The sequence below is a fragment of the Panicum hallii genome, chromosome 9 (genome assembly GCF_002211085.1).
Source record: "Panicum hallii strain FIL2 chromosome 9, PHallii_v3.1, whole genome shotgun sequence".
Taxonomy (NCBI): domain Eukaryota; kingdom Viridiplantae; phylum Streptophyta; class Magnoliopsida; order Poales; family Poaceae; genus Panicum; species Panicum hallii.
This window is the reverse complement of record NC_038050.1, coordinates 68,306,534-68,331,421: the sequence shown is the minus strand read 5'-3', so window position 1 is coordinate 68,331,421 and position 24,888 is coordinate 68,306,534. Positions and strand designations below refer to the sequence as shown.

The window sequence follows — 24,888 nt, the reverse complement described above, 5'->3', positions numbered from 1 at the left end:
GGATAATGTTTCTTCACCTCACCTTTTTTTTTAAAAAAACTTTAATCTGAATGATTCAGAGGAGCAATGCAGTTCTGACGTGTCCTACATGTAGCCACCACCTGTCGTGTCTGCATTATCTCCATTGTCCTTTTACAGAGAGAACCTCTCCCGTTTCAGTTAATTTCGAAGTTTGTTACTACTTGCATTGGGCGCCACCGTTCCAGTGTTTTGGCATCGTCGATCGGGCGGACCAAGCTTGCTTGTTCGTACTGCTCGTTCCTGATCACACATGGCTCCGTCCACTTGCCCTAAACAAATGCGCACCTGGTACCCGGCATTCCTTGCACGGATCATCGAGGGCAGATCGAGACACGCTACTATAAGCAAAGCAATAAGCTACTAGGTAGCAGCAGCGTTCTTGCGTTATCTGGACAGCAACGCGCGGACAGAAGGATCGCATAGAATTTAGGCACCCGTCTTCACCCCGAGACTGGCTGCAGTTTTGAGTACTGGCAGACGCGTGTGAACCCAACGCATATCTGCCGTTCAGCTTGCCAGCTTATTGGAGCCACGCATTGTACTAAATCTGACGGTTGTTTTGCACTGGCATGCTGCAGGTATGCTCTGATCTGGCCCCGTTCGGTGATTGGTCTGAACGGAAGCATGGTCTGCACTCACGCTCGCACGCAGCGCGCGCGGCAGTACGGCGTGATTGGTTGCCTGCTCCAGCTATCGAGCCAGGCTCATGGCATGCAATGCTCGGGGGGACGTGCCGTTTCGGTGATTCGGTCAGATCTGGCTGGCGCGGTGCACGCATTGGGTACCAAACATTGTTCCTGCGTATCCGAACTCTGGACAAACATGCAACCGATCGATGTGCCGAGTCTGGTTTGGGGGAGCTGGCTGGCTGCACAGCGACCCAAGCATCCTCATGTCTTCAGGAAAAGACTCCGGGGAGAGAGAAACGGGCGAACTAGTTAGGCATGCCGCGCTGTTTCGCATGCAATTAGGCAGGCAGCGAGATGCAGGCTAGCGCATTCATTCGATCCATCCCCCAGCGGAGAGCCGGCGCCGATCTCCGCGTCACGTTCTTCTAAGTCCACCATTCCGACGCCTTCCGTTCACACGACGACGACGACCGGATTCGCCCGGGGGCCGCGGGGGGGGGGGGGGGGGGGGGGGAGGGGGAGACCTCGGCATGCGGCGGCGCACCGCTTCCTGCCTGGACGCGTGAAACAGTGAGAAAGGCGTTAGCGCGTGTCATCCCAGATTCCCGGTTCCAAGCTCCGGTTCCATGGATGGCTGGTGCTCTGCCTAGCTTTGAAGTGTGGGTATGAACGTCAGCGTTGTCCTCGCTTGAGCGTGTATGTTCTGCGGCTACCCTGTTTTGTTTTGTTTTGTTTCGCCGATACATCATTCAGCTCGTTCAAACGTTGTGCGTTCAGCATGGAGTGATTGGTACGTACTTCCAGTTATTTTGAAAAAAAAAATGATGGAAGGTCTCAGCGCGTTGAAAATGTGCTCAAATCTACACAGGCTGACCAAGCATGTCAGCTCGTGCCGGTGATAACGTTGGTTCTTTTCTCTGCTCCGAGTACAAAATTTTTTATCCATCGGCCCACCCTGAGCAGGCCTGGCGGCCTTGTGTACATGTAAGCCCAGCCCAACTAAGTCAGGACCTGTTCTGCACTTCTGCCACCTCAGATCTCTCTGTCCTCTACTCTCATTGCAACTAGCAGGGTGGTCTGCGCAAATAGCGCGGGTATCTAACCTTTTTATACTAACATTTGATTTTTAATTTTTAAATTTGAAAATAAATTTATTTAATACTTTTGTTTTATTGTTTGGAGATCAAGTTGAAAGTTGAGAGTGCATCTAGACCTCTAGTAGGTTTTGGTGAATTGAATAACACCATAATTAAAGAACTAATCATCTTGGTGAGCATACGAGCAGGAATTGATTGTCATATCAATGGAATATTGGTAATGAAAGATATTGAAAGTAAAGATAAAAGATTCATATGACAAGACTTGTGACTACGCTATGATTAAAGTGACGATATCGACAATTAATAAATACTATATAGATTGAGTCACGTGTTTGATGATAATTATTTATCCTCATATCCAAATTAAGCTTGTTGATAAAGTCGTAGCGCTAGAAGGAAATTTCTTGTGAAGAAATGGACAATCAATAGAAGATATAAGTTGCAAAGAATTATGAAGAATGGATTTCATGGATGATTTAATTATGAAACAAACTTTTATGGAGCTCTATATGATGCAAGGATGAAGGGTTGGAATCCGGGATAGTGTTTCGATAGACTAAGCTTGGAGAAGGGCAATGGATTTGTGCCGAGGAACCAACGTTAGGGCAAAAAAACTTTATTTGGATTCAACTTGAAGAATCTTGGTTATATATAGCGTTCAAATTAGTAAGTATCAATCTTTCTAAAATTATATTGTGAAGATGATGATTTGAACTAGAATTGGATTTCATTCAAAGATGGTATTACCAAGTCTAATTATGTGTCTCCCTACCACTATAAGTCTAAATACCAAGGGAGTAGAGTCGTATCCCCTTACGAGATAGTGGAAGTAGCATTAGCAGTAAAAGTAAGCTCCTTTTCAAGCCTTGTTTCAGCCCCTATCTCTCCGGCAATAAGTAAAGATATTTCAAGCTTTGGATAGGCCGAGAAAGCCTTCAAACTATCACCAAGAAAAGGAAATCTGTCTCCCGAGCTTTAAGAGGTTACCGTTCAAAACAAGGTAGGTCTATATGAATTGATCCGCTACGAGATTGACATTATAACTGAATATGTGCTTAAAGAAAAGAAATAAAACTGATTGCACCCTCAGGCTGAGATTGATCAAGGCACGATTAAGTACATTTTTGAAAAGCTCAAGTGGTTAAAATGTAATCTACCTTTAATCTATAGATACGTTGTACTATCAAAAGGGATGCACCATATTATGTTTTGGTTTAGTCTCAGTGATCAAGCAACCCAGGTGAGTTGAGAGAGATAAAAAAAAACCTCAAGTGTATATTGGTTAGAACTAACATGGGCAACATTAAAGTTCCGGATTTGCTAATTCAGAAGTTCTGGGTTTTGCATACGTGACACTAACGGCTAGTTGGTGTGTAAATATAGAAGTTTCGGGTATAGGAATTCGGAAGTTCGAGGTTCTAACTGTCACATAATGGCCAGTTTCTTTCGACCTAGCTATATATACCCTTGAGCTACCTTCTTGGTGGGCTGTTGTTTCAGACATTATTCTACTACTTGTTGGTCGTCCTAAGAAAGCTTGGTAGTCTTGTTGAGCTCTCTCCAACCTCTTTTTGTGAGATTGCGTGGTTCATATGATATCCTTGAGTTAGGTTTAAGAGAGTGTCAGCTTAAAAGCACTAGAGAGCGCAACAAACCTTTGAGCATTTGAGTTGGGCCGAAATCGTGTGTTTCGCATTTGTTACTCTTGGAGTTTTGGCTTCTAGATGGCTAGGTGTTGCCCGGTGAACATCCAATTGTGTGGGCTGTCGCGGTGAACACCTCCGTAAGGGAAGGGAATCAAGATAGTGGAAGGCCAATGTATGCTTGTGTAGCGCCTTGGCGGGGAGACTTCGCGGAGCTCCTCAACGGAAAGTAGGATTCACCGAGCTTGTGTAGCACATGCAGTGAATTCAAAATACAGTAAATTTTTTATGTCAATTGTGTTTGATATTATCTTCTGAATTTGAGGAACTCTCCATTGTACACTTATGTTCTCAGAGAGATTATTATTTTTTAAGTGCAGGGACTGTGTGGACCTACTCCAGAAATTCCATTGAGCCTACTCTACATTATCTTGGATTTAAACTTGTATCCATTTACTTGAACTAGATTTATAGATTTATTATGTTCACTATGCTCTGCGTAAACACGGAAGTTCCGGATTTGCAAACCTGAAAGTTCCGGATTTAGCAGATAGTGAATTTTATCTGCTGCTTTGGAGTGAAAATTTGTAGATGCGCCTATTCAACCCCACTCTAGATGACATCATGGTCCTCTCTAGATGACATCACGATCCTTTCGCATGTAAATTTCTAGGCCATCGAAGTTATAACATCAAGGTAAATCAATGCCACTATCATAGGTTAATAAGGTAACTAAATCATCATAAAATTTAGTGCTATATGTTCCTTTACTTTTTCAACTAACATGGTAATTTCAAACCCCTCTTAATATTTAAAACTTATTTATATTTATTTATTGTACTGGATGAAAGTCTCATCCGCATGCTCTATTTTTTTTCAAATATTATATAGTCTAAATTCGCGCGATCAGTGGATCTATTTGTAGTTCATATATTTTTTTAGTTTGAAGATCTAATGAAATTAAATAGATCAATTTATTAATTCATATTGATCGAAGTGTTTATAAGCATTTGCGATACTGTAGGATCTTTTTTCTCATTACTAAACCATCATCCAGTTTGCAGACAATATCTTACCCAATACCGTCTAAATAGCATAGTGCAGGCTTGCAACCCTCGTGGGCGAAGCTTCACCTAGTCTTAGCCGCTCCCATCATCTCATCGAGATCCCATCACTTCCGGCCTCCTTCCTCCGGCGTCTCGCTGGCGGTGAGAAGGAGGCCAGCACACCTCCTTTTCCTAGTATATATTATGGTGTATTATTCCCCTGCTATTGTGGTCATTGTCGGCGCTGTCAACATCCTTGTCACCATCTCCGTAGCTATGGCTTGCTGTGGTAGCGAGCTCGAATAAAGGTTCCTTCCCTCCCTCTTCTTCTTCCTTTTGCTATGCTCGACCAAGTCTCGTTCCTCTTCCTCCGTTTCCTCTGCCCTGTGGTTTGGCTCTTCCTCCTCCTTCGTCCTTCCTTATTTTTCCCTCCTTTCTCTTGCTTCCAGATTTCTACATGGATCTGGTTGCTTTGGTTTTTGTTTAGTTTAGAGTCATGGTAGATATGCTTGCTTGTGCTACATATTTGCTTCTGTTTTCACAGGAGTGAATCTCTGCGGTCTTTGCTTGCTGATTTTTTGCTATGGTTTTGGTTTGCTTCTCCTCTCTCCCCCACTGTTTTTTCTACTGAAGCATCTCTGGGTCCCCATGGACCTCTGTCATTTGTTATGTTGCAAGCATTCCCCTGGATTTGAGGACTCTACTTTTCTACCCGTTGGCATCGCTTTCAACTGCGTCCTTGGGTCACCGATGTTGGTCTTCATCAACGAAGTCTTCTTCCTCTTCAAGCCTCCTGGGGAGGCTTTTCCACCCTGACTCCAAGCATTATTATGGGTTCGTTTGAACGTCGTGCCTCCAGTGGTTTTCGCCCCGAGCTTCGTGGAGGTGACAACGACGTTTTGCAGCTTGCCTGTGGATTCCTCTGGGTTCTCGCTTCTGCGATGCGTGGAGGTATTTACGTGTGTCTGTCCGTTTGGGTCTTGTTTGTAATTGACTTCTTTTTAAGAATGCTGCTTCTATAATATATGTTATAAGATTATTTTTGAAATTCGTTTTTGCATAGTGCTGTCGATCCACATCTTTATCAATTTCTTGTCACCGTCCAATGAGGTTGCGGCCGGATACCAGATACATTTGATGTCTATCCCGGTTATATTTCCCCTATCACCTAATTATGCTTTGCAATAATTAAGTATTATCTAATCTTTAATTTTTTATGAAGTGTTTATTAGATGTAGATCAATAGCTCATCGCAAACATGTTTGCTATGACTTTGAAGAATATATGCCACCTTCGATCAGCTCCTACATTTTTCGTACCAATCCACAGCTGCATAGCTTCATTGTGATTCTTAACCGCGCCTTGCCCGAAGTTTGTCTGACAATAACTAACACGTCGTATTATCAAAACTGCTCTATGTCCTTCCCGCCCTCATGTTGCCGGACCTGCTAATTCTTCCCTTCTCTAGCGCCAGCACCCTCCTCCCTTCTCCTTCTTTTATTAAGCCTGCACAAACTGCAAAAAGCAAGTCGTGTTGCTGTCTCTGGCTCTATTCCATGCTATTATCCGTCATCATGTAATAACCCGTTAGTTTCTGGGGTTAAAGATGCTGATGAGTTGAACCTCAACCTTTACTAGCTTCCTCTGTGCTGTGGTCAGCCGCTCTCCGAACAAAGCAATCACTGCTTCTCGACCAACAACTGATCTGTCTCACATTCTGCACTGCGTACATGCAGCTTTTGGTCATCACCGAGCGCAGACAGGATGCGTCCAACATTCTTATCCTCACCTCCTCAGTCCACCGATGAAGACGTCGTCAGTCATCGCCCAAGCAAGCTAGCAGTTAGTTGCACTTTCGCAGCGGTGGCCGAGGCGTTGGTCTAACGGTCTCAGCCATTGCGGATGTTCTAGAGCATAAAAGATTGCTCCCGTTGCCCAGGCCGTATTGCAGGTAGCAGTTGCATACAGCTCGTGGCATGCTTGATCAGTTGAGTGTGGTGGCTTCTTTTAATGTGGTGATAAAAAGATCTAAATCACTTGGTTGGTCTAAATCGCTTGGGTGTTCCAATAGATGGGCAATGGCCAAGGCTCATCTTCACCTCTGTTTGTTGCCCTCTCGCTAGTCTAACATCTTCCTCCTCCCATTGAAACTTGTCCCTGTCCACTCACTGCGAAAAAAGGTTCCTGTTCCGGCTGATTGCAACCGTCGTTCTCGAGGTGCGTGCAATACACATGAGAGTAGCTCGCGATGATCTTTAGCGGTGCTTTAACCACTACCATCCCTACCCGGCCTCTCGTCCAGGCATCCTCCAAGATATTTTTTTTAATATATTGATACGTAGCTTTTCTGTCCGTATGTTCGAAAAAAACCCTCTAGATAATCAGGGAATGCTTGACGCCCAAGCGGCCACCATCAAATGAACCAAGTCTCGATGTCCAGGTGATTGAGAATCCGAAGTGTGATGAATAAAACTTTATTCTTATTCTAAATCGATCGCATGATAAAAATGATCAATCTCCTTCGGATGCAAATCAGCGGATTCAGGAGAGGAGATAAATCTTCCCCCGGATGGCACGGGCATGAGTCGTGCGCCTAGGGGCCCATGGAGCGGAAGACGACGTCATCCAAGCCTTGTTGCCACACACGACATCACGCACGTTGCCGTCAACACGTGTTTTTCAAAAAGAAATAAATTGCTATTTTTCTTATTTTGATTTTGGTACGTGACATTATTTTTATGGAAACTACAGATGAGAAATTAGTAAAGAGTTGCTTATCTTATTACTTGTATACTCTTTTCCTTTTATATAATTTAACATGTGCACATTATTATTATCTTTTCTAGTAATAATCTAATATTTTTAGTTATATTTGATATGGACTCTTTAGATAAATCTAAGCCATTAGATCTCATAAAATCCAACAGTGTAAATTATTTTTTTAATTAACATGGAAATTTCTAGACCCTCGGTTTCAAGCTTCGGATTTGTGAAGCACACCACAACTTTCGTGCAGCTGCGAATGTTTCTATCATTCGTTCATGAAGCACACGACAACTTTCGTGCAGCTGCGAATGTTTCTATCATTCGTTCGATCATCATGACTATATGAGATGTCACTTTCACGCAACCCTATAAAATTAAATCGTTGTTTACGATATAATTGGCTGGCCATGAGATGTCATTTCTTCCATGCAACAGGACTCCAGGAGGGTTGCTTGTCTTGAATGATCAAACGGTTGATTAGTTCACTCGTGTAGTGTATTGGTTTCGGATTTCGGATGGTTCAAATAAAGTCCATTCCCATCTAATGGTTGCAGACAACAGGCATACCCTTCTATACGTTCGTTCCGATTCAGGCAGGAATACTTGTGTATTTTTCCTTTATATAATTTGTCATATGCATATTATTATTATCTTTTCTAGTAATAATCTAATAGTTTTAGTTGTATTTAATACGGACTCTTTAGATAAATCTAAGCTATTAGATCTTCGTAACATTCAACGGTGTACATTCTTCTACTTTTTAGATTAACGTGGGAATTTCTAGACCCTCTCGGCGAACGTCGTGGCTTTTTCTTTTAACACTCCCTTATTAATATAATAGATTTGCAAACACACATCAAAAAGAATTGTTGAGGTTTCCGTTCCTTTTATAGGGTTAAAAGTAGCTTCGAGCAAAGTTTTAAAACTAGCTAGGAACCCCACTCTAAACACAGTTTCGTTTACTACTTTAATCTAAGTTGCACATAAGCCTAAGTTTACTCCGTTTTCTTAAGCAAATTATTCTGTTCACGTCGTGCTGCCTGGCAGGGCAGGCACATAATTTTGCACGGCACGTAGCAACGGCTGGCCATTAGCCACAGGCCAGAGCCGCCGTATTGTCCTTGTTACCTTTTTGTTTTCTTCTTTTAAGAGGGTATTGTCCCTTGTTACTCAGTCGCTACTCGGTGCACGGAGCCAAATCCTTCCGCGATCACACACACGTACCGCGTACGACCAAGGGCCCAAGGGCCAAGCCGCCAAGGCCGACGAGTCAAATCTTACGAGTCACTCGGCGTTGGGCAACACCGCAACACTATCTTTTTTCATTCGTTTTCCTTGCTAGACGACTTGCAATGGGCAATACATCTGCAGCTCCGATGCTTGAAAACAAAAAGAAAAAAAAATCCGCAGCTCCCGGCCATTGACCCTTCACAGTCTGCGGTTTTTCTCGCTCCGAAAGAGATTGATAGAGTCTGACATGATGGAGTATTTAAACATAGCATGCCAGATTTATTTGAGCTTAATATGGAACACATATGAATCACACAGCACTAGAAAACCATCTGGAGAAACTCCAAAACATCCAAGTGGAGCAGAGTAATCACCTTGGAAAACCTCCAAAACATTTATTACGGACTCATCCGCAGCTGCGCTGCAAACCGAACCCTTTTTATCCGAACGGGCGAGTCCAGGTCATCCCCGGGCCGCGAAGCGTGTCTTTAATGGCCACGCTCGTGAGCCGTGCCTTGTGGTCGACGCGACCACATGCTTTCCGGCACCCGCTCCACGTCACGGGAGCGCATCCCGGCCGCCTGCTCCAGATCGCACGGCCGGCGACGCCGCCCGATGCCACGCGACCCCACATGCAGCGAGAGGCGACCTTGTCCCCGTCCCCCGTTCCCAGCTTCTCCTCTCTCTGTTAAAACCCCGCTGTTCGCGGCCACATTTCTCTCCCCCCCCCCTCTCTCCTCTCTTCCCTCCCTCCCTTGTCGCCTAGGGGTTCACGCCGTCGTCAGCGGCTGCAGCGGCGAAGCAGAGGCTACAGCCCTCCCCGGCGTCGGCTCTTCGTCGGCCAGGTAAAGCCTCCCGCGCCTGCGCTCCTTACCCTCCTCCAGCGTGGATCTCGGCTCTCGAGAAGTTTCAGATTCGGGGAAGGGTGGTTCGTAAGATTGCTACGATTCGCGCGGTTTCTGATGGATGCGAGTGATGGAGTCGACACTTGGGTGCTAGATTTGTGCTTTTTTTTAGGGATGGAAATTCCTTTTCTGGTGCAAGGTTAGGGGATCGATCAAAACGGATGGGACAAGTGCTGTGGTTGCTCATGCTATGCAGAAAGAGTAGAGTCAGCTAAATTGTTTGGGATCCGAGCTAATTGGTTAGCGATGAGAGTATTTGCCATGCCACACATGAGAACCAACTTGGCAGTCAGTTCTGTATGTTGATCGCTTCTGCATGTTGTTAGATCGCAGGAAAATGATCCTAGATATTTGCAGATCATATCCGTTCTATCTGAGTTCCTGTGGCCTGGGTCAAATCCAGCACTTGCTCCCTTTCAGTTAACTTAAATCTTGATGTAGAAGGAGAATTTTGAGTTGCTCTTTTAATTCTGATGTAAACTGAGCATTGTTTTGTTGAACTGCAAATCAATTTAATCGAACACAGGATCCTGTCTGCATATCCTTGAATAATGAAATGTGTGGTGATTCATTGTTTTATTATGAATTTTGTGCCTACTGCATCTGCATATTAAAGATTGTTAGCTTGTTAATCAGAATAGACTGTATGGTGTTACATCATTTTATCATTCAGAGGTTTTCAAGTGCATTATACAAAAGGTTGATTGATTTTCGTTTCTGAACACAGGAAGATGGCTGGTGGCTTTAGAGTACTGCATCTGGTCAGGCCCTTTCTGGCTTTCTTGCCAGAGGTGCAGAGTGCCGATAGGAAAATACCATTCAGAGAAAAAGTGATCTACACTGTTATTTCTCTCTTCATTTTCCTGGTGTGCAGTCAGCTCCCGCTCTATGGCATTCACTCGACTACTGGAGCTGATCCTTTCTACTGGATGCGTGTTATCCTCGCATCAAACCGTGGTACAGTCATGGAGTTGGGTATTACTCCAATTGTGACATCTGGAATGGTAATGCAACTTCTTGTGGGATCAAAGATCATTGAAGTTGACAACAGTGTGAGGGAGGATCGTGCTCTGCTGTAAGTACTAAGTATTACATCTTATTACTAAAATAGCATAATCTTCAATTTATTGTTGTTCGAAATGTTAGTGGATGTTTTGTTCACATTCCATATGCAGCCTTCCTCTATCCAGTGAACTACCATAAGAAATTATGGAGCCTTCTTATTCATACTTCTTATATCCATCAATTGTATTGTGACTTCTTTTCTCAGGAATGGTGCACAAAAGTTGCTTGGTATCCTGATCACTATTGGAGAAGCTGTGGCATATGTTCTGTCTGGAATGTATGGCAGTGTAAGCCAACTTGGAACAGGGAATGCTATTCTCATTATACTTCAGCTTTTCTTTGCTGGCATCATTGTCATCTGTCTGGATGAACTTCTCCAGAAAGGTTATGGTCTGGGATCTGGCATTTCTCTGTTCATTGCTACCAATATCTGGTAAGCATGTTGGATTCATTTCTTTTGTTGATGTGCTATTCTGTTACACTTTGGCTTATAATAAGATTGCTGCCATGTAGTGAGAATATCATCTGGAAGGCGTTTAGCCCCACAACTATCAACAGTGGCCGTGGCGCTGAATTTGAAGGGGCTGTCATTGCATTGTTCCATCTGTTGATTACAAGAACTGATAAAGTCCGTGCTCTTCGTGAAGCTTTCTACCGCCAGAATCTTCCAAATGTGACCAATTTGCTTGCTACCGTCTTGGTCTTCCTCATAGTTATCTATTTCCAAGGCTTCCGTGTTGTGCTTCCAGTGAGATCAAAGAATGCTCGTGGGCAGCAAGGCTCATATCCAATTAAGCTGTTCTACACTTCAAATATGCCCATTATTCTGCACTCTGCACTGATTACCAACCTCTATTTCATATCCCAGGTACACACGCCTCATTTCCAGTGCTGTAGTAAGTTAAATCTTCCGTGTTTGTGCAAGTGCTAATGTATTTTATTGCTACCACAGCTTCTCTACAGGAAGTACAGTGGAAATTTCCTTGTTAACCTTCTTGGGAAATGGAAGGAGTCTGAGTACTCTGGCCATTCTATTCCTGTTGGTGGTCTTGCTTACTATGTAACTGCCCCATCAAGGTGAAAATCTAGTCCTTTGATATGAAGTCCTTGTCTGTGTTTACAGTTTCTGCTACTCTTCACATGATTGGCTGTTCTTCTGACTGACCATGGCATTTCGGAATAAATGCAGTTTGGCTGATGTCCTTGCAAATCCGTTCCATGCACTGTTTTATGTGGTCTTCATGCTGTCAGCTTGTGCACTGTTCTCAAAGACATGGATTGAAGTTTCCGGTTCATCAGCAAAGGATGTTGCTAAGCAGCTAAAGGTAAAAACAATTCGTATCTATAATTTTTATTATCCTATTCACCGCCCAGGATGAGAGTAGTTCATCATAACTCATTTACATGCTATATGATTAGAGAAATTTGGAGGCCAGTATCTATATCAACAATGCATGGACATTTGGTTTTTGTGGTGTAAGATCTGTGTGTGTTTATGGTAGACTAGTATATGAAGTCTGGAATGGGAGAAAATGTTCTTAGTTGAGTCGAGTACACACCTCACTAATGTCCCGAGTCACCTTGTTATTCACATGCCATATGAAAGGATGTGTTTACAGTCTGGTTAGAAAACCATTATTCTATAGAAATCTGATCTGTTCTCCAGCCATTTGCTGGGGGGCATCAATGTCTTATCATTTCTAGAGCAGGCTTTTGAATGTGGTGGTCTATTGTAACTTATATGTTTAAGAATGCAAATTTACTACGCAACATCTACCTGCAATGTCTTGACATTGAAAAATTCAACAGGAACAACAAATGGTGATGCCAGGCCACCGTGAGTCCAACTTGCAGAAAGAACTGAACCGATATATCCCAACTGCTGCTGCATTTGGTGGAGTATGCATCGGTGCATTGACTGTCCTTGCTGATTTCATGGGTGCGATTGGTTCAGGAACTGGTATACTTCTCGCTGTTACAATCATATACCAATACTTCGAGACCTTCGAGAAGGAAAGGGCAACAGAGCTCGGTTTCTTTGGTTTTTGATCAGTAGCTGTGAAACCGTGTCTTGGCTAGAGCTGAATCGTCTTGTAAGTCACAGTACTGCTTGGCCAGCGGTTATGGTTGTAACTTGAGAGGCTACATTCTGTTTAGGTTGCCTTTTTTGGGTTGCAATGACAGTCATGTTGCAGAATCTGCATGTGTTTCAGTTCGGTGTGGTGGCATGTGCATTTGCCTAAGTAAAACAGGCATGCTCATCCATCCTCCATGCCTCCATCAGTCCCCAGCGGTCTGCTCATGCGGTCATGCCCTGACAATCGGATATTTTGCGATCAATTGGTTACTTTGAATGAGCATGTTCTTATGGTGCCATTTGCTTCAGTTTTTACTTTTGCAGAACTCTAGATGCTCATGTACGCAGATTGCAAATGTAATGTAAGCACGTTTTAAATTTTAACTGCCTTTCAGATCCATAGTTGGAAGGAGTATCTTGACGTGCAAAAGTCACTCATTAGACTCACGGTTAAACTCTATTCTGCTTCTTTGCTCAACTTACTGTGGAAACAAAATGCAAATCTGACAACATTGTTTATTTCTATTTTCTGTACCAGTCTCGTATACTCCCTCCGACTTGAAATATAAGACATTTTAGTTTGAAGTTAAAAGTAGTTTAAATTTGATCAAATTTATAGAGAAAAATATAAACATCTAACACATCAAATCAAATAAGTAAACTGTAAAAATATATTTCGTAATGGATCTAATTATTCTCATTTGATATTTAAAATATTATTATGTTTTTTATAAATTTCATCAAACTTAGAACAGTTTAAGTTAGAACAAATAAAAATATTTTATATTTTAGAATGGAGAGAGTAGTCTTTTAGTTCTTTTTGTTGATGTATATGAATTGGTTTGTGTAAATTCTGTAGTTGATGAATTAGGACTTTGAAAATTAAACTTCTGACCTATTATTAGCTAATTAATTATATGCATCAATGCATGATTAGTATATAAAATCTAAACGAATGGATTATATTTTAAAATTCTTCTAATATGGCATTGATTCTATAGCAATAGATGATATATTCTATGAAAAATCAATGGTCGAAATATAGCTTTGAAAACATTTAAAATATTAATATAGCTATTATAAATGGTAGTTCGACTATTTTCTCTCCCTTTCCATTTCCGCTTGCTTTGAGACAACATGTGCTACACACAAACAGTAAACAGTGAGTGCACTGAAAAACCGAATTAGATTTAATGAATTTATCTTACGAATTAGCCTATATCTATATAATAGATTCTATAATTAATTTATATTTTGATATTTTTAATTGATATCGGAACTAAGTTGAGTCGGAAGTAAACAAACACCCCTGACTACCGCAGCAATGACCACAGGTCCACCGCCTGCAACTCCTCGCTCCCTACGACTGCGGCGGCGTCCCTCCCTAGATAACAGCCGCCAGTCGGTTAATGCTCTGACTGACAAGCCTGCCTGAGAGCAATACGGCCCCACAGGTCAGAGAGCTATCATCGGCGACGTGCCGACACCCTACAAACGGGCTACTTTAGCGGTCCTGCGCCGTCGTCGCGGCCGCCTCGGCTCCTCCCGTGCTCCGCCTTCTCGACAGGCTGAGGCAAAGCTTCCAGAATGACGGTAAGTCCCCCCCCCCCCCCCCCCCCCTCTCTCCTTTTTTCGAGAATGGCTTAACAAGATGCCATAGTTAGTCTTCCATCGATTGATTTCAATCAGGCTTTAGATTTGTACTTGCGACTTTGCTAGGTTCTCGCCGCTTAATAGTAATCCATCCTTGTCCTCCCCATCTGCGTTTTGTTTCTTGGCACTCGAAGCTGCAGATCCTTTGTGCCTGAGCTGTTACATTTCGGATGGGATATTGGCATTGTTGTTGGTTTGGTTCAGCTGTTACTTGAGGTGCCTTAACCTCGCGTGGCGCTGAATTCGTGTATCCCACAGGGCTGGATCAGCGATAGCGACGACGCTGAGAAGTTCGAGTCGGACAGTGACGGCGAGGTTTTGGGGAGCCTCGGCCGAGCTGGCTCGCCAATTGCGCCCTCGAGGAACCAGCTAGGTGCTCCTGGCCCGTCACTGCTGGTAAGACTGCTAAGCGATTGGTACAAGCACGTAAATGCGTAGCTTAATTTGTTCATCTCATGTTAGCATTGCCTTGTTCTGCTTATGATCCTAATGTGGTGTCTGCCTGTGGAACTGTGTGGAAGCATGGTAATGGGAAGATCAAAGGAGCAGGGCCATCTGCCTCTTTGGTGGAGCATTTTGTAGGGAAGGGTCTCATTAAGGAGAATGGTGCATAGTCGTAATCTTTTTTCTCCTTTTTTTTTCCCTCCAAAGGATTTTCTCCTTTTCTTAGTCTGCAACTGTTTTTGCATACTCTTTTACTACTGATTTTGCTTTCAGGGGATGGTGGTGCAGAGTCATTACTAGAGCTTCTGCTAACGTACAAGGTATTTACCAATGCGCCTGCTTTTATCGACCATTCATTTTTATCCTCTTATTGGATGGTGGGAAAGATATTTCTGTTTTACAAAAGATATTTGAAATTCAGGCAATAAGCAGTGAACCTTCAGTGGATAACTGCTCCGCTTCTGGTTGTGGACCTCGGACTTTTGATGAGAACAATGGCATCCTTGCAAGTCGTGATGCACAGGGTGGTGGTAGGAGTAGCAACAGGGATCTTACATCAGATGATTCTGGTGATGAGGTACTTTCAAGCTCCCCCACTTGACAAAAGCTATTTTCACTGTACTTGAATTTTGACGACTCAATTAATCTAACTGATCCCATGTAAATTAATTTTGCACTTGTTTCATGGTAACCACGCCCTTACATTTTCGGTACTGTGCAAATCGGTTATGTATTCACATCCATTGCCTTTATGTTTTCAAAGAAACAGATGCTGCCGAAATAGCTGTAACCGAAATAGGGTGGGCTTTGTTTTCAATTTTATTTTCCTTTTATTGTAATCCAGGTATAGATTTCATGCTTCTTTCATCTTGATCGTTAATTTTTCCCTATGGTGACTGTATGGTGCGACGGCATTCATAGAAGTCTATTAGTTATTTTGTCTGGTAGTTTCCAGTGTTGGACTTTGTTAGTTTTGTATTAAATATATTTAAAATTAGATTACAATTGGACTTGAGTTGTAATTAGTGGTTAGGGATAGAGTTTGGACGGTGTTGTGTGTCCGGTGTCCCTGGGCCTATAAATATGAGTGTTGGTGCCACCATTGTGATGTGAATAAAGTTTGGCGGCTGGCATGGGTGGCAGTGACTTTTTGACTGCTCCTTCATCTGATGTGACCACGGGGGCTGCAGCAGGCCTTGCTGCCGGTGTAGCTGTCATCGGGAAAGGAGCGCTTGTAGCCATTGCCCCGGGGTTGTAGGCTGTGTTGGCTGAACCTTGCTAACTAATCATGCCCTGATGTCGTTCTCTTGTATGGTTCTTGAGATGAGCACTGTGTTTATGTTGTTGTGTGCTTCCACGTTCACCGATTTGAGGCTGCTGACATGTCAATATTATCGACGGTTTTCCTACAGACTTGTGTATCTAGAGTTGCACACAGCTAATTGGTTGAATAAACAAAAGGAATTTGGTACCTAGGTACTAAAATTTCATATTTCCCTAATTAAAATTTAGTGGTACCTGGTACCTTTCAAGGTCCATAAAAATGTTCTTCCAAAGAATTCAGGTTTCATCTTTTTTATTACTCTTGGTGCTTTCTAATCTGTGCTCTTATGCAGGATTTCCTCCTACAAGGCCTATCACTAAAGGAAGAGAAAATCGAGTCCCTAGTGAGAATGGGCTTTCCTAAAGATGAAGCAGAAATGGCTGTTGTTAGATGTGGTATGTTCTCCAGTGAAGTTTTTCCAAATGTCTTTTTGGTCATGCTCATAAATAAAATTCCTATCTCATCCTTGAGAGTGGTAATTAGGTTCTTTCTCTTGTTTATATGGGCAACAAATGGTATTTTGCATTTCAATCACCTAATTTCACCCACCTCCTTATTCCAAGGTTAAGTTTTAACCTACTGGACTGTTATGTTTCATGTGATTATCAATCTTTCTATTTCTTTCTAGTTTTCTGAGAACTTTCCTCAAGTGCTTAAACTTGAAACCAGTAGACTTGGATGCATTTCTTCAACTGAGGTAGACTGATCTGGCGGCTTTTTGCCAAGCTTGATTTATTGTTTGCATAAATTTAGGGGGCTGTAGAAGTAACTTTTTTAGTTTGAAGTGAAAGCACTAAGGGTCTCAAGCACTCACTTGCCATCAATAAAAATCTTTTTGTTTCCTGTAAGCAAACAAATCTTCTGCAAACTCTACTGTCTTGTCTAACTGAGTTGCATCCATCTTCAGAATTTATTCATTTAACTTTCCAGTTAGACACACTCCAAATTCCTTTATTCACTGGTTCTGTCTACTTCGGTTTAAAATTGCTAGGGCAGGATGCACCTATGTCTGTTCTGGTTGATTTGATCTATAATTCAGAAGCTTCAGAAGATGGTTACTATGGCAATTTCTCTGATCATGAGGTAACTTTTGGTATGATCCAGAAGCTTCAGAAGATGGTTACTACGGCAAAAATGGTTGGTTCTTTAAATTAAGTGGAATGGAACTAGAATTATGTTTGTACTTCTACAGGATAATTCTTATGGAGGAAGAAAGGAAAAGAGGAAGAGATTTGAAGGTGCCGAAGAAGGAAGTAGAGGCCCCTTAGATACTAGCAGTGACGAACCAATGCCTCTCCCAAACCCAATGGTTGGGTTTAACCTGCCAAATCAGAGGATGAGATCAGTGGACAGGTGTCTACCCTCAAAGGCTATCGGGCCACCCTTCTTCTACTATGAGAACGTGGCCATTGCTCCGAAGGGTGTCTGGACGGCGATATCACGGTTCTTATATGACATCCAACCTGAGTTTGTGGATTCCAGGTTCTTATGTGCGGCTGCCAGGAAAAGAGGTTACATACATAACCTGCCAATTAAGAACAGGTCACCTCTCCTTCCCTTACCCCCAAAGACAATATTTGAGGCCTTCCCCCGAACTAAAAAGTGGTGGCCGAAATGGGATCCAAGAAAACAGCTCAATTGCCTCCTCACCAATGTTGCTAAACCAAAGTTGATGGAACAGATTCACCATGCTCTTGCAAAATTTGAAGGTCTGCCACCTCGACGTGTTCAGAAGTATGTCTTGGAAACCTGCAGGGAGGGGAACCTGGTATGGGTCGGTCTGAACAAGGTTGCTCATCTGGAGCCTAATGAGATGGAATTCCTGCTTGGTTTTCCCAAGGACCACACCAGGGGAATCGGCATGACTGAGAGATACAAGTCTTTGGGAAATTCATTCCATGTCGACACCGTCGCATACCATCTCTCAGTACTTAAGGACATGTTTCCACAGGGCATGAACGTTCTTTCCTTGTTCTCTGGCATTGGAGGAGCAGAGGTAGCTCTCCACAGGCTCGGAATACGCATGAAGACGGTTGTTTCGGTGGAGATATCTGAGGTGAACAGGTTCGTCTTGAGGAGCTGGTGGGATCAAACCCAAACGGGCACTCTGATTGAGATTGCTGATGTTCAGAGCCTGACTTCCGAGAGGCTGGAGTCATGCATCAGGAGGATTGGTGGTTTTGACCTCGTGATTGGCGGCAGCCCCTGCAACAATCTTGCAGGGCGCAATCGGTTCCACCGTGATGGCTTGGAGGGCGAGCATTCTTCCCTCTTCTATCATTATGCTAGGATCTTGGACACTGTGAAGTCCACCATGGACAGAATGTAGAAGATTATTGCAGTCTAGGATCTCTGCTGCGTTTTGTGGGGTATTCGGTGGAGCAATGACTGCCCTAGCTCCCGATTTCATGGGTGCAACTGGTTCAGCAGCCAATACCATCATATATGGTCTTGATCTGTTTGGTTTCTTTGGTTTATGACCAGGCCATGGCTACATCGTCCTGCTAATCATGCCCTGACTGGCAGTGCCCTCTCTTTCAGACGTTATTTGTGGTAATTTCTGTCCAGTATGTTCTGGTTGAGCTGTTAATTGCAATAATTTCTGTCCATTGGCTTTGAGCTGTTATCAAAATGGACACGGGAAGGAATTTTTAGCAAGACAACGTGTTACTGTTACAGTTGCAGGAAACCATGCTTCTTGGATATTCATAACTGTCATTTTTTCGCCAAATTTTTTTTGTGAAATGAAATTAACTGAAACAATAATCCTGAATGTTTCCGGACCGTTGTGCGGTGCCCTTCTGAATTCTGGACGGGGCAAATCTTGGGCCACATACTGGGTGGGCCACGGCATACGATTCGGCCCATTGTTAAACAGAGGCGGAAACGATTCCTTCCCCCCGCTCGAAGCCTCCAACCCTCGTTTAGTCTGAAGTCTGAACAGAATAGTAGTTCATCTTCATCTTCATCGCTTCATCATAATCCATTAGCCACTCACCGTGGGAGCTGATGCACTAGCGCTACAAATATCTCTCAGTCAGGTCAACGACCACTTGAACAGTTGAACACGAGCACAAACATAGGAGTAAACTACCTAAAGTTTTTGCGAAAGAAGATACAATGATGGATAGAGGTGCTGTCAGTAATGTGTTACTTCACAGCAACGAGCTCTGACCAGCAGCCAGTCCCAACCTGGTTCAGGCACATGATGTATCTGCAAGGCTGCAACAAAACTCTTGATTCTAATGAAGCCCAACGTCACAGAACTCGCAACGCTTGGGAGTCAAGTCGACCACACGATGGATGGATCAAGTCGCATGTCCTCACGCTGGATTCATCGCACGGGAATTCTTGATGCAGAACAGCAACCCGCACACGTCGAAGAAGACCACCTCTATCGGTAACAGGATCCGGTAAGCTGCAACGACGGGCAGCATCGTCATCATCACCGGAATGGCGAGGACAGCGAATCTACAGAGGCCGAGCGAGGGAGCTCACCGTAGTGCATCCAACCGTGGCGTCGGAACGAACAACGGGACGCGCAGGTAGCAAGCGTAGCCGACCACCATCACGGCGTGCCCGCGGACTCTGGAGAACTGGCGCCCCTGCATCAGCGCCGGCACCACGAGCGCCGAGTCCTTGGCGCACCGGGAGCACTGGGCCTCCGTGCGGTCGCCCGCGCACTGGCTCCCCAGCGCCGCGGTCGGGCCGTCGCCGCCGTCGTCCGCGTAGAACCAGTTCGCGGAACGCGTCCTCGCGGGCCGACGACGCGTTGGTGTCCGCGTAGGATAGGAAGCACCCGGCGTGCCAGGCGGCGGCGCGGCGGTTGCCGCGGCACCCGCTGGCGACGTCCTGGGCGGGGTCGGACGGGCACGTGAGGCCGTCGCCTGGGGAGGAGAAAGGGGAGCGTATTGCAAAAATAGGGGGTCATTTGCAAAATAATCTTTGAGTATTTTTGCATAACCCCCCAAATCGGATCGCGATTAATAACCGCGATCCAAACTAGGGGGCAAGTGAAAACTATTCAGGGACTATTTGTTTAAAAAAAAGATTCGGAGGTGGGCTCCCTCGATAGCGGCGTCCGCGGCGCTCCGATGAGGCTCCGCCGTGGCGGACGTGGATGGGAGATTATCCCGGACCATCTTCCGCGACGAGCGCCGCTGGTGTCTCTGCGGGACTGCGGGAGGAGTGTCGTGAGGGCTTGCTCGCCGGAGGGGAGAGTGATGATTCGATCGAGGTCTGGAGCGGGAAGGGAACTGAAGGATCCATGGAGATGAATGCAGGCAGGTCTGGATCACATGAGAAGGGGTTCCAAAAAGAATTCGAGAAGGTTATCAAGATGAAATCAAGAAGGCAATACAGAGGAATGCACCCTCCAAACTAAGATTTCAGGCTTTGCAGCCAGGAAAACTAAACTGTCACTGTTCGATCTTCAGAAGCAGGGGAGCGACATGCGTGGCCTTCATCATTCACCAAAACGAAAATTGGTACTCCAGCCTATCTGCATGACGGCTGACCTTCCGGCGATATTCCCGTGACGATTGCCTTTTGGATGGAGCCAGACTCATGCTGGAGTGGACACAGTGCGCAAAGAAAACAAGGCTTCAGATGCGGTATGTGTCAGCTGATTCTATCCAAAGACGATGGATGTATTGCATATTTCGTGCTTGTTGACATCTATGACTGTAATGTAACTGCTCACTGGTTTTCAGGCTGCAACTGAACTCTTGGTTCTAATGAAGTCCAATGTTAAACAATCCTCAACGACTGGGAGTCAAGTCATCATGCTTTTGCCGATCGATGGATGAAGTCGCCTGTCCTCACTCTGGATTCATCTCACCGATTTTCTTGATGCAGAACAGCAACCCGTACACCTCGACGAAGACCACCTCTAGCAGCCGTAGCCGACCACTACCACGGCGTGCCTGCGGACTCTGGAGAGCTGGCGCCCTGCACCAGCACCAACACCGGCACCACGAGCGCCGAGTCGTTGATTTACCGGGAGCACTCCACCGCCGGGCGGTCGCCCGCGCATTGGCTCCCAGCGCCGCGGTCGGGCCGTCGCCGCCGCCGTCCACGTAGAACCAGTCGCGGAACGTGTCCTCGCGGGGGGATGACGTGTTGGTGTCCGCATAGGACAGGAGGCACACGGCGCGCCAGGCGGCGGCGCGGTGGTTGCCGCGGCACCCGCTGGCGACGTCCTGGGCGGCGGCGGACAGGCACGCGAGGCAGTCGCCAGAGAGGGGAAAGGGGGAGTATATTGAAAAAATTCGGATCGCAATTTTACACATACACCCCTATTTCGGATCGCGACTATTAATCGCGATCCGATTTAGGTGGTATATCGCTAAACTATGGATCAATATTTTACATATATACCCCTAGTTTGGATCGCGACTATTAATCGCGATCCAAATTAGGGGGTATATTGCAAAATGTCCTCCTAAAATTTACAAATGAATCCTCTTCTTTGGTAATGAGCAGGTCATTCTTCCCTCCGCCGGCGCCGGCAGCCTCCGTCCAGAGCGCAAGATCCAACCTATCCGCCTCTGTGCCGGGCAGTTGCCGGGGGAGGAGAAAGGGGAGCCGCGCCCAGCGTCGAGGCTGAAGCAGTGCCCGCACGCGAAGGCACTGTCGCGGCCGCCATACCGCGTGGCGGCGAAGCCCGTGGGCGCGGTGGCGGTGGCGGCGGCGGCGGCGAAGGGGAGCACGTGGCGGAGAAGACCGTGGGCGACTCCCGACCCCACACGGGGCAATCACGGCCTCACCTCCGCGGAACGCTTCTCCGCCTCCGCCTACCAATCTACCAGCTGCTGCGTGAAGGCTGAACCGCCCCGCCATCACCGTGAGACCGTGAGCATCGTCACTCCCCTCCTGTCTTCAGTCTCCTCCTCTGTAGAATGTACTCCAAGACTCCAAGTGGGCCAGGGGACAATAGCAACACAAAATCCTTCTTCGCGGGCAAAGCAATGGAGACCTCTGCAGCAACCCCAACCAGCCCGTCCCACCCACCCGCCGCTTCCCCATCGCCGTCGCCCTCATCGCTGAGGCTGTGGAGGTCGGCGGCGCATCGCAACGTGCGCAACCAATGGTCGCATATCCACGCCGCCAAGGAACAGTGGCTATCTGCCGCTTTTGACGGCCGCTCCCACACCTCCAACCTCGTCAACGCCCACCTCTCCCGCAGGTAGATCTCCACTTTATCTGTGTTCAGCGGCGCCTCGGGGTTTGAGATTTCGATCATGAATGACAGCATCATGTGGGGTTGGCTGTCAGGGGCATGCCGGCGATGGATTTGGGAGTGCTCAAGGACATGCCAGGGATCCGAGATAAGGCAAGCTCCAAGTTGGCGCGTAGAGAGGTAGTAACACCTTGACCAGCAATTCAATGTAAGATTTGCTTAGCCACATATTTAGCTTGCCATTACGCTGCTGATCTTTTGATTTTGTTGCTTCCTGCTTGGTTTAGGAGCAATACCAAGACATGCTTGTGTCGTCCTACAAGAATATGGTAATTTACCCGTACAAGGCTATGCTGATTCAATTCTTTAAGTTCATAACCCATAACGCGTTGTTGTTCTATGTGAACTCCTGAAGTAATATGTTTCTTATTTGCCCTGTTGCTAGGTCCATGCTCTGTGTTGCTTGGTTAAAGCTTCCCGTTCTATGCGCTGTTTTTCCAAAGTGTCCCCAAATAATTCTGTTGCCCAATTTTCTGAACGACAAGATGATTTAAATGATTCAGGGGATGGTGGAGGTGCCCCAGTATTCAAATGGTTTTCGATAATAGAGTTTGGTGAGTTACTTTTCTCTTTCCAATGCATGTTGGATTAACTTACTAAGTCACTATGACCTTTCCTCCGTTGGATATGCCAAGGATCTCCTAACCTATATCTTTACCTTTTAAAAAGGTTCAAGAAGTCAAATGAGTTTGATGTATTAACAGAACAACTCTTAGCTATAATACACTTTTCAGTGTGGCATGCTGCATTATCACATTGAACAAATTAACTGATTAAATATCTGGCTTATCATGTTTGAGAAAATGAAACACCATCCTGGTTTTTTCTTAGATTGCTGCTCAGATTCATGTCAGCATGTCTTTAGTCCACTAAAAATTCTAATGTTTAATTTATTTTGTGAACTATCTCAGAGAGTTTTGCCCAGGAGCTTGTTGAGATGTTTGTTTCAGACCTAAAGTTGAAGGTACATCATCTCTCTTTGTATGGTGATGCTTGCCACAAGAAGTTTTTGAATTCAGTTTTCAGTCTTTCTGTATTTTAGCTTGTGATGTTTGTAATCAGGTTAGTTTTTACTTGCCTGCTTCTTTTTTGGGGGGATGTCTCCTGACGATGGAAATCATTTGCATTTCTAGAGACTGCTAGTCTTGGAACTTCTCTCAGTTACTTTCAAGGAAGGTGTAGAACATCAGACATTATTAGATTGGGGTGATGAACTATATGATGGTGAATCAAACGAACTTCAGAGTATCGGCCTTGAGTCAGGTGGAACCTGCCCACTGCCTGAAAATTGGTGTGACGATATTTCAGGGAGTCGGCGACCTGGCAATCCCCCTTCATACGAAGTTTTACAGGTATTATAGTTTGCAAAATTCACATGAATTTGGTCTTTAAGGATCTTGCAATTTATCTAGATGCCTGCATGTACATGCAAACCATTTCTCTCCTGGTTGATGCATCGTGTATCTTCTTTTTGGTAGACTTAGTAAGTGTTAAGACATACATTATGAAATGGAGCACTAAGTTGTCAAGTTGAAAACAAAGGATTTATGGAAGGAACATCTTTGGATTAGATCAAATTTAGCTACCTTAAGCTGTAATGCTTCCCAAACAAGGGTTATATCTTGTTTACTTCTTCTTTTACAGGTTTATTTAACTGCTTGGCTTGCAAATGTGAACATCAACAACAGTAGGTAAGTAAATCTTGTATCTTCTAACTTTTGGGTTTATATACTAACAATATCAGAATTTACAACTTGAATTTGGAAGAACTAATGTGACAAGAATGATGATTCCTTTTGTTATCTCAGAATCGATGAAATATTTGAGCTTGTTGAGGAGGAGATGAAAATCAAATTTTCTTGAAGATTTTGGTGCATCTTGCTGGACCATTTTCAAGTAAGATGGAAAAGAGAAAACTATTATGTTACTATTCACCTGCTCTTCATCTAGTGTGTTCCCCTTTGCCTTATTAAGTCTTGATAGCTTATCTAAGCTCTTGGAATGTAGTACTACTCTCAAAAATGCTTGGGGACGTAAAGATTTAGTAGCTGAAAACCACATACAGGTTCACCAAGCCAGAACAAAACCATTTTATTTACCCAATGTAGGATCACCCCAGAATTGCATTGTGAGAATATCATTGAGCATAATCTGTTCTTCAAACTACAACAGTCATTAGATGGCTCCCGAGTTTTGATGCTAATTAGCCTAGCTTCAAGTTTGTAAATGTGCAATATCAATCTTGGTGACACGTGCAAGACATGCCTTGCTTTTGTTGGTTTTCAGTATATTTCTGGATTAGAGATTTTCTGGCAGTTATTAGTTTATTACCAAGTGCCATGTATGAACCCAGAGAAAGGAATGGTGGATTGGTCAATTCTTGTATGCTGTTGTCCTTAGGTCCCGGAAGAATTGGTGGGTACTTGGTAGCCTGTGTGAGAAAAAGGCAAAGCACGTTGCTGCCAGGCTGTGTTGCCTCTTGCAGCGTTTCCTTGGCCCGCTATGTCCTTTAACCAGGCTGGGCCTGTCAGCCCATCAGTGCCCCCAGATCCAAAAACTTTTGCCTCTCGTCACTTGGAAAAAAGAAAGTCTTTTTGCCTCTCGTTTTTTGTTTCACCCAAACGTGTAACAAGAGGTAGTGTACTTAACTGATTTTAGATACAGTATACACTATTGCTTACGCAAGAAAGTACAGCATGCTCTGTGTACCTTGGCAAAAAAATCACAACCTTCTCCATCGATGA

At 44.6% G+C, this 24,888-nt stretch overlaps 3 protein-coding genes across 7 annotated transcripts; all 3 read left to right on the top strand.

Annotated features, from left to right (window-relative positions):
* The first annotated feature begins 8,968 nt into the window (after positions 1–8,968).
* Positions 8,969–12,880, top strand: LOC112876256 (protein transport protein Sec61 subunit alpha-like). The gene is made up of 7 exons (XM_025940322.1): positions 8,969–9,280; positions 10,068–10,415; positions 10,611–10,838; positions 10,919–11,273; positions 11,358–11,482; positions 11,595–11,730; positions 12,215–12,880. The coding sequence occupies exons 1-7, from the start codon at positions 8,970–8,972 to the stop codon at positions 12,452–12,454; spliced, it is 1,743 nt and encodes a 580-aa protein (XP_025796107.1). The 5' UTR covers position 8,969; the 3' UTR covers positions 12,455–12,880.
* A 1,039-nt stretch (positions 12,881–13,919) lies between these two features.
* LOC112878201 (DNA (cytosine-5)-methyltransferase DRM2-like) lies at positions 13,920–18,608 on the top strand. Of its 2 annotated transcripts, XM_025942630.1 has the most exons (8): positions 13,920–14,075; positions 14,394–14,531; positions 14,657–14,741; positions 14,853–14,899; positions 15,001–15,156; positions 16,196–16,298; positions 16,895–16,986; positions 17,096–18,608. In XM_025942630.1, the coding sequence occupies exons 1-8, from the start codon at positions 14,070–14,072 to the stop codon at positions 18,230–18,232; spliced, it is 1,764 nt and encodes a 587-aa protein (XP_025798415.1). In that variant the 5' UTR covers positions 13,920–14,069; the 3' UTR covers positions 18,233–18,608. The 2 variants fall into 2 exon arrangements, with proteins under 2 accessions (XP_025798415.1, XP_025798416.1); XM_025942631.1 differs by lacking the exons at positions 13,920–14,075; positions 14,394–14,531 and having other exon boundaries at positions 14,665–14,751.
* Positions 18,609–21,243: 2,635 nt separating this feature from the next.
* LOC112875745 lies at positions 21,244–24,449 on the top strand. Of its 4 annotated transcripts, none has more exons than XM_025939705.1 (9): positions 21,250–22,090; positions 22,180–22,264; positions 22,372–22,413; positions 22,530–22,698; positions 23,056–23,108; positions 23,278–23,496; positions 23,789–23,835; positions 23,953–24,040; positions 24,152–24,449. In XM_025939705.1, exons 1-8 carry the CDS (start codon positions 21,804–21,806, stop codon positions 24,005–24,007), a joined length of 957 nt encoding a protein of 318 aa, XP_025795490.1. In that variant the 5' UTR covers positions 21,250–21,803; the 3' UTR covers positions 24,008–24,040; positions 24,152–24,449. The 4 variants fall into 4 exon arrangements, with proteins under 4 accessions (XP_025795492.1, XP_025795490.1, XP_025795491.1 ...); XM_025939706.1 differs by having other exon boundaries at positions 21,251–21,756; positions 21,832–22,090; positions 23,953–24,449; XM_025939703.1 differs by having other exon boundaries at positions 21,252–22,090; positions 23,953–24,449.
* The last annotated feature ends 439 nt before the right edge of the window (positions 24,450–24,888 follow it).

Excerpts from the sequence above, each read along its gene's own strand:
- LOC112876256 (XM_025940322.1), top strand. The coding sequence starts at position 8,970 with ATGCTTTCCGGCACCCGCTCCACGTCACGGGAGCGCATCCCGGCCGCC. Across the intron at positions 10,416-10,610 it reads AGGGAGGATCGTGCTCTGCT|GAATGGTGCACAAAAGTTGC; the intron begins GTAAGTACTAAG and ends TTCTTTTCTCAG. Across the intron at positions 11,483-11,594 it reads TATGTAACTGCCCCATCAAG|TTTGGCTGATGTCCTTGCAA; the intron begins GTGAAAATCTAG and ends GAATAAATGCAG.
- LOC112878201 (XM_025942630.1), top strand. Across the intron at positions 14,532-14,656 it reads CTCCTGGCCCGTCACTGCTG|CATGGTAATGGGAAGATCAA; the intron begins GTAAGACTGCTA and ends ACTGTGTGGAAG. Across the intron at positions 16,987-17,095 it reads GCAATTTCTCTGATCATGAG|GATAATTCTTATGGAGGAAG; the intron begins GTAACTTTTGGT and ends GTACTTCTACAG.
- LOC112875745 (XM_025939705.1), top strand. The coding sequence starts at position 21,804 with ATGTACTCCAAGACTCCAAGTGGGCCAGGGGACAATAGCAACACAAAA. Across the intron at positions 22,699-23,055 it reads GTTTTCGATAATAGAGTTTG|AGAGTTTTGCCCAGGAGCTT; the intron begins GTGAGTTACTTT and ends GAACTATCTCAG. Across the intron at positions 23,836-23,952 it reads GTGAACATCAACAACAGTAG|AATCGATGAAATATTTGAGC; the intron begins GTAAGTAAATCT and ends TTGTTATCTCAG.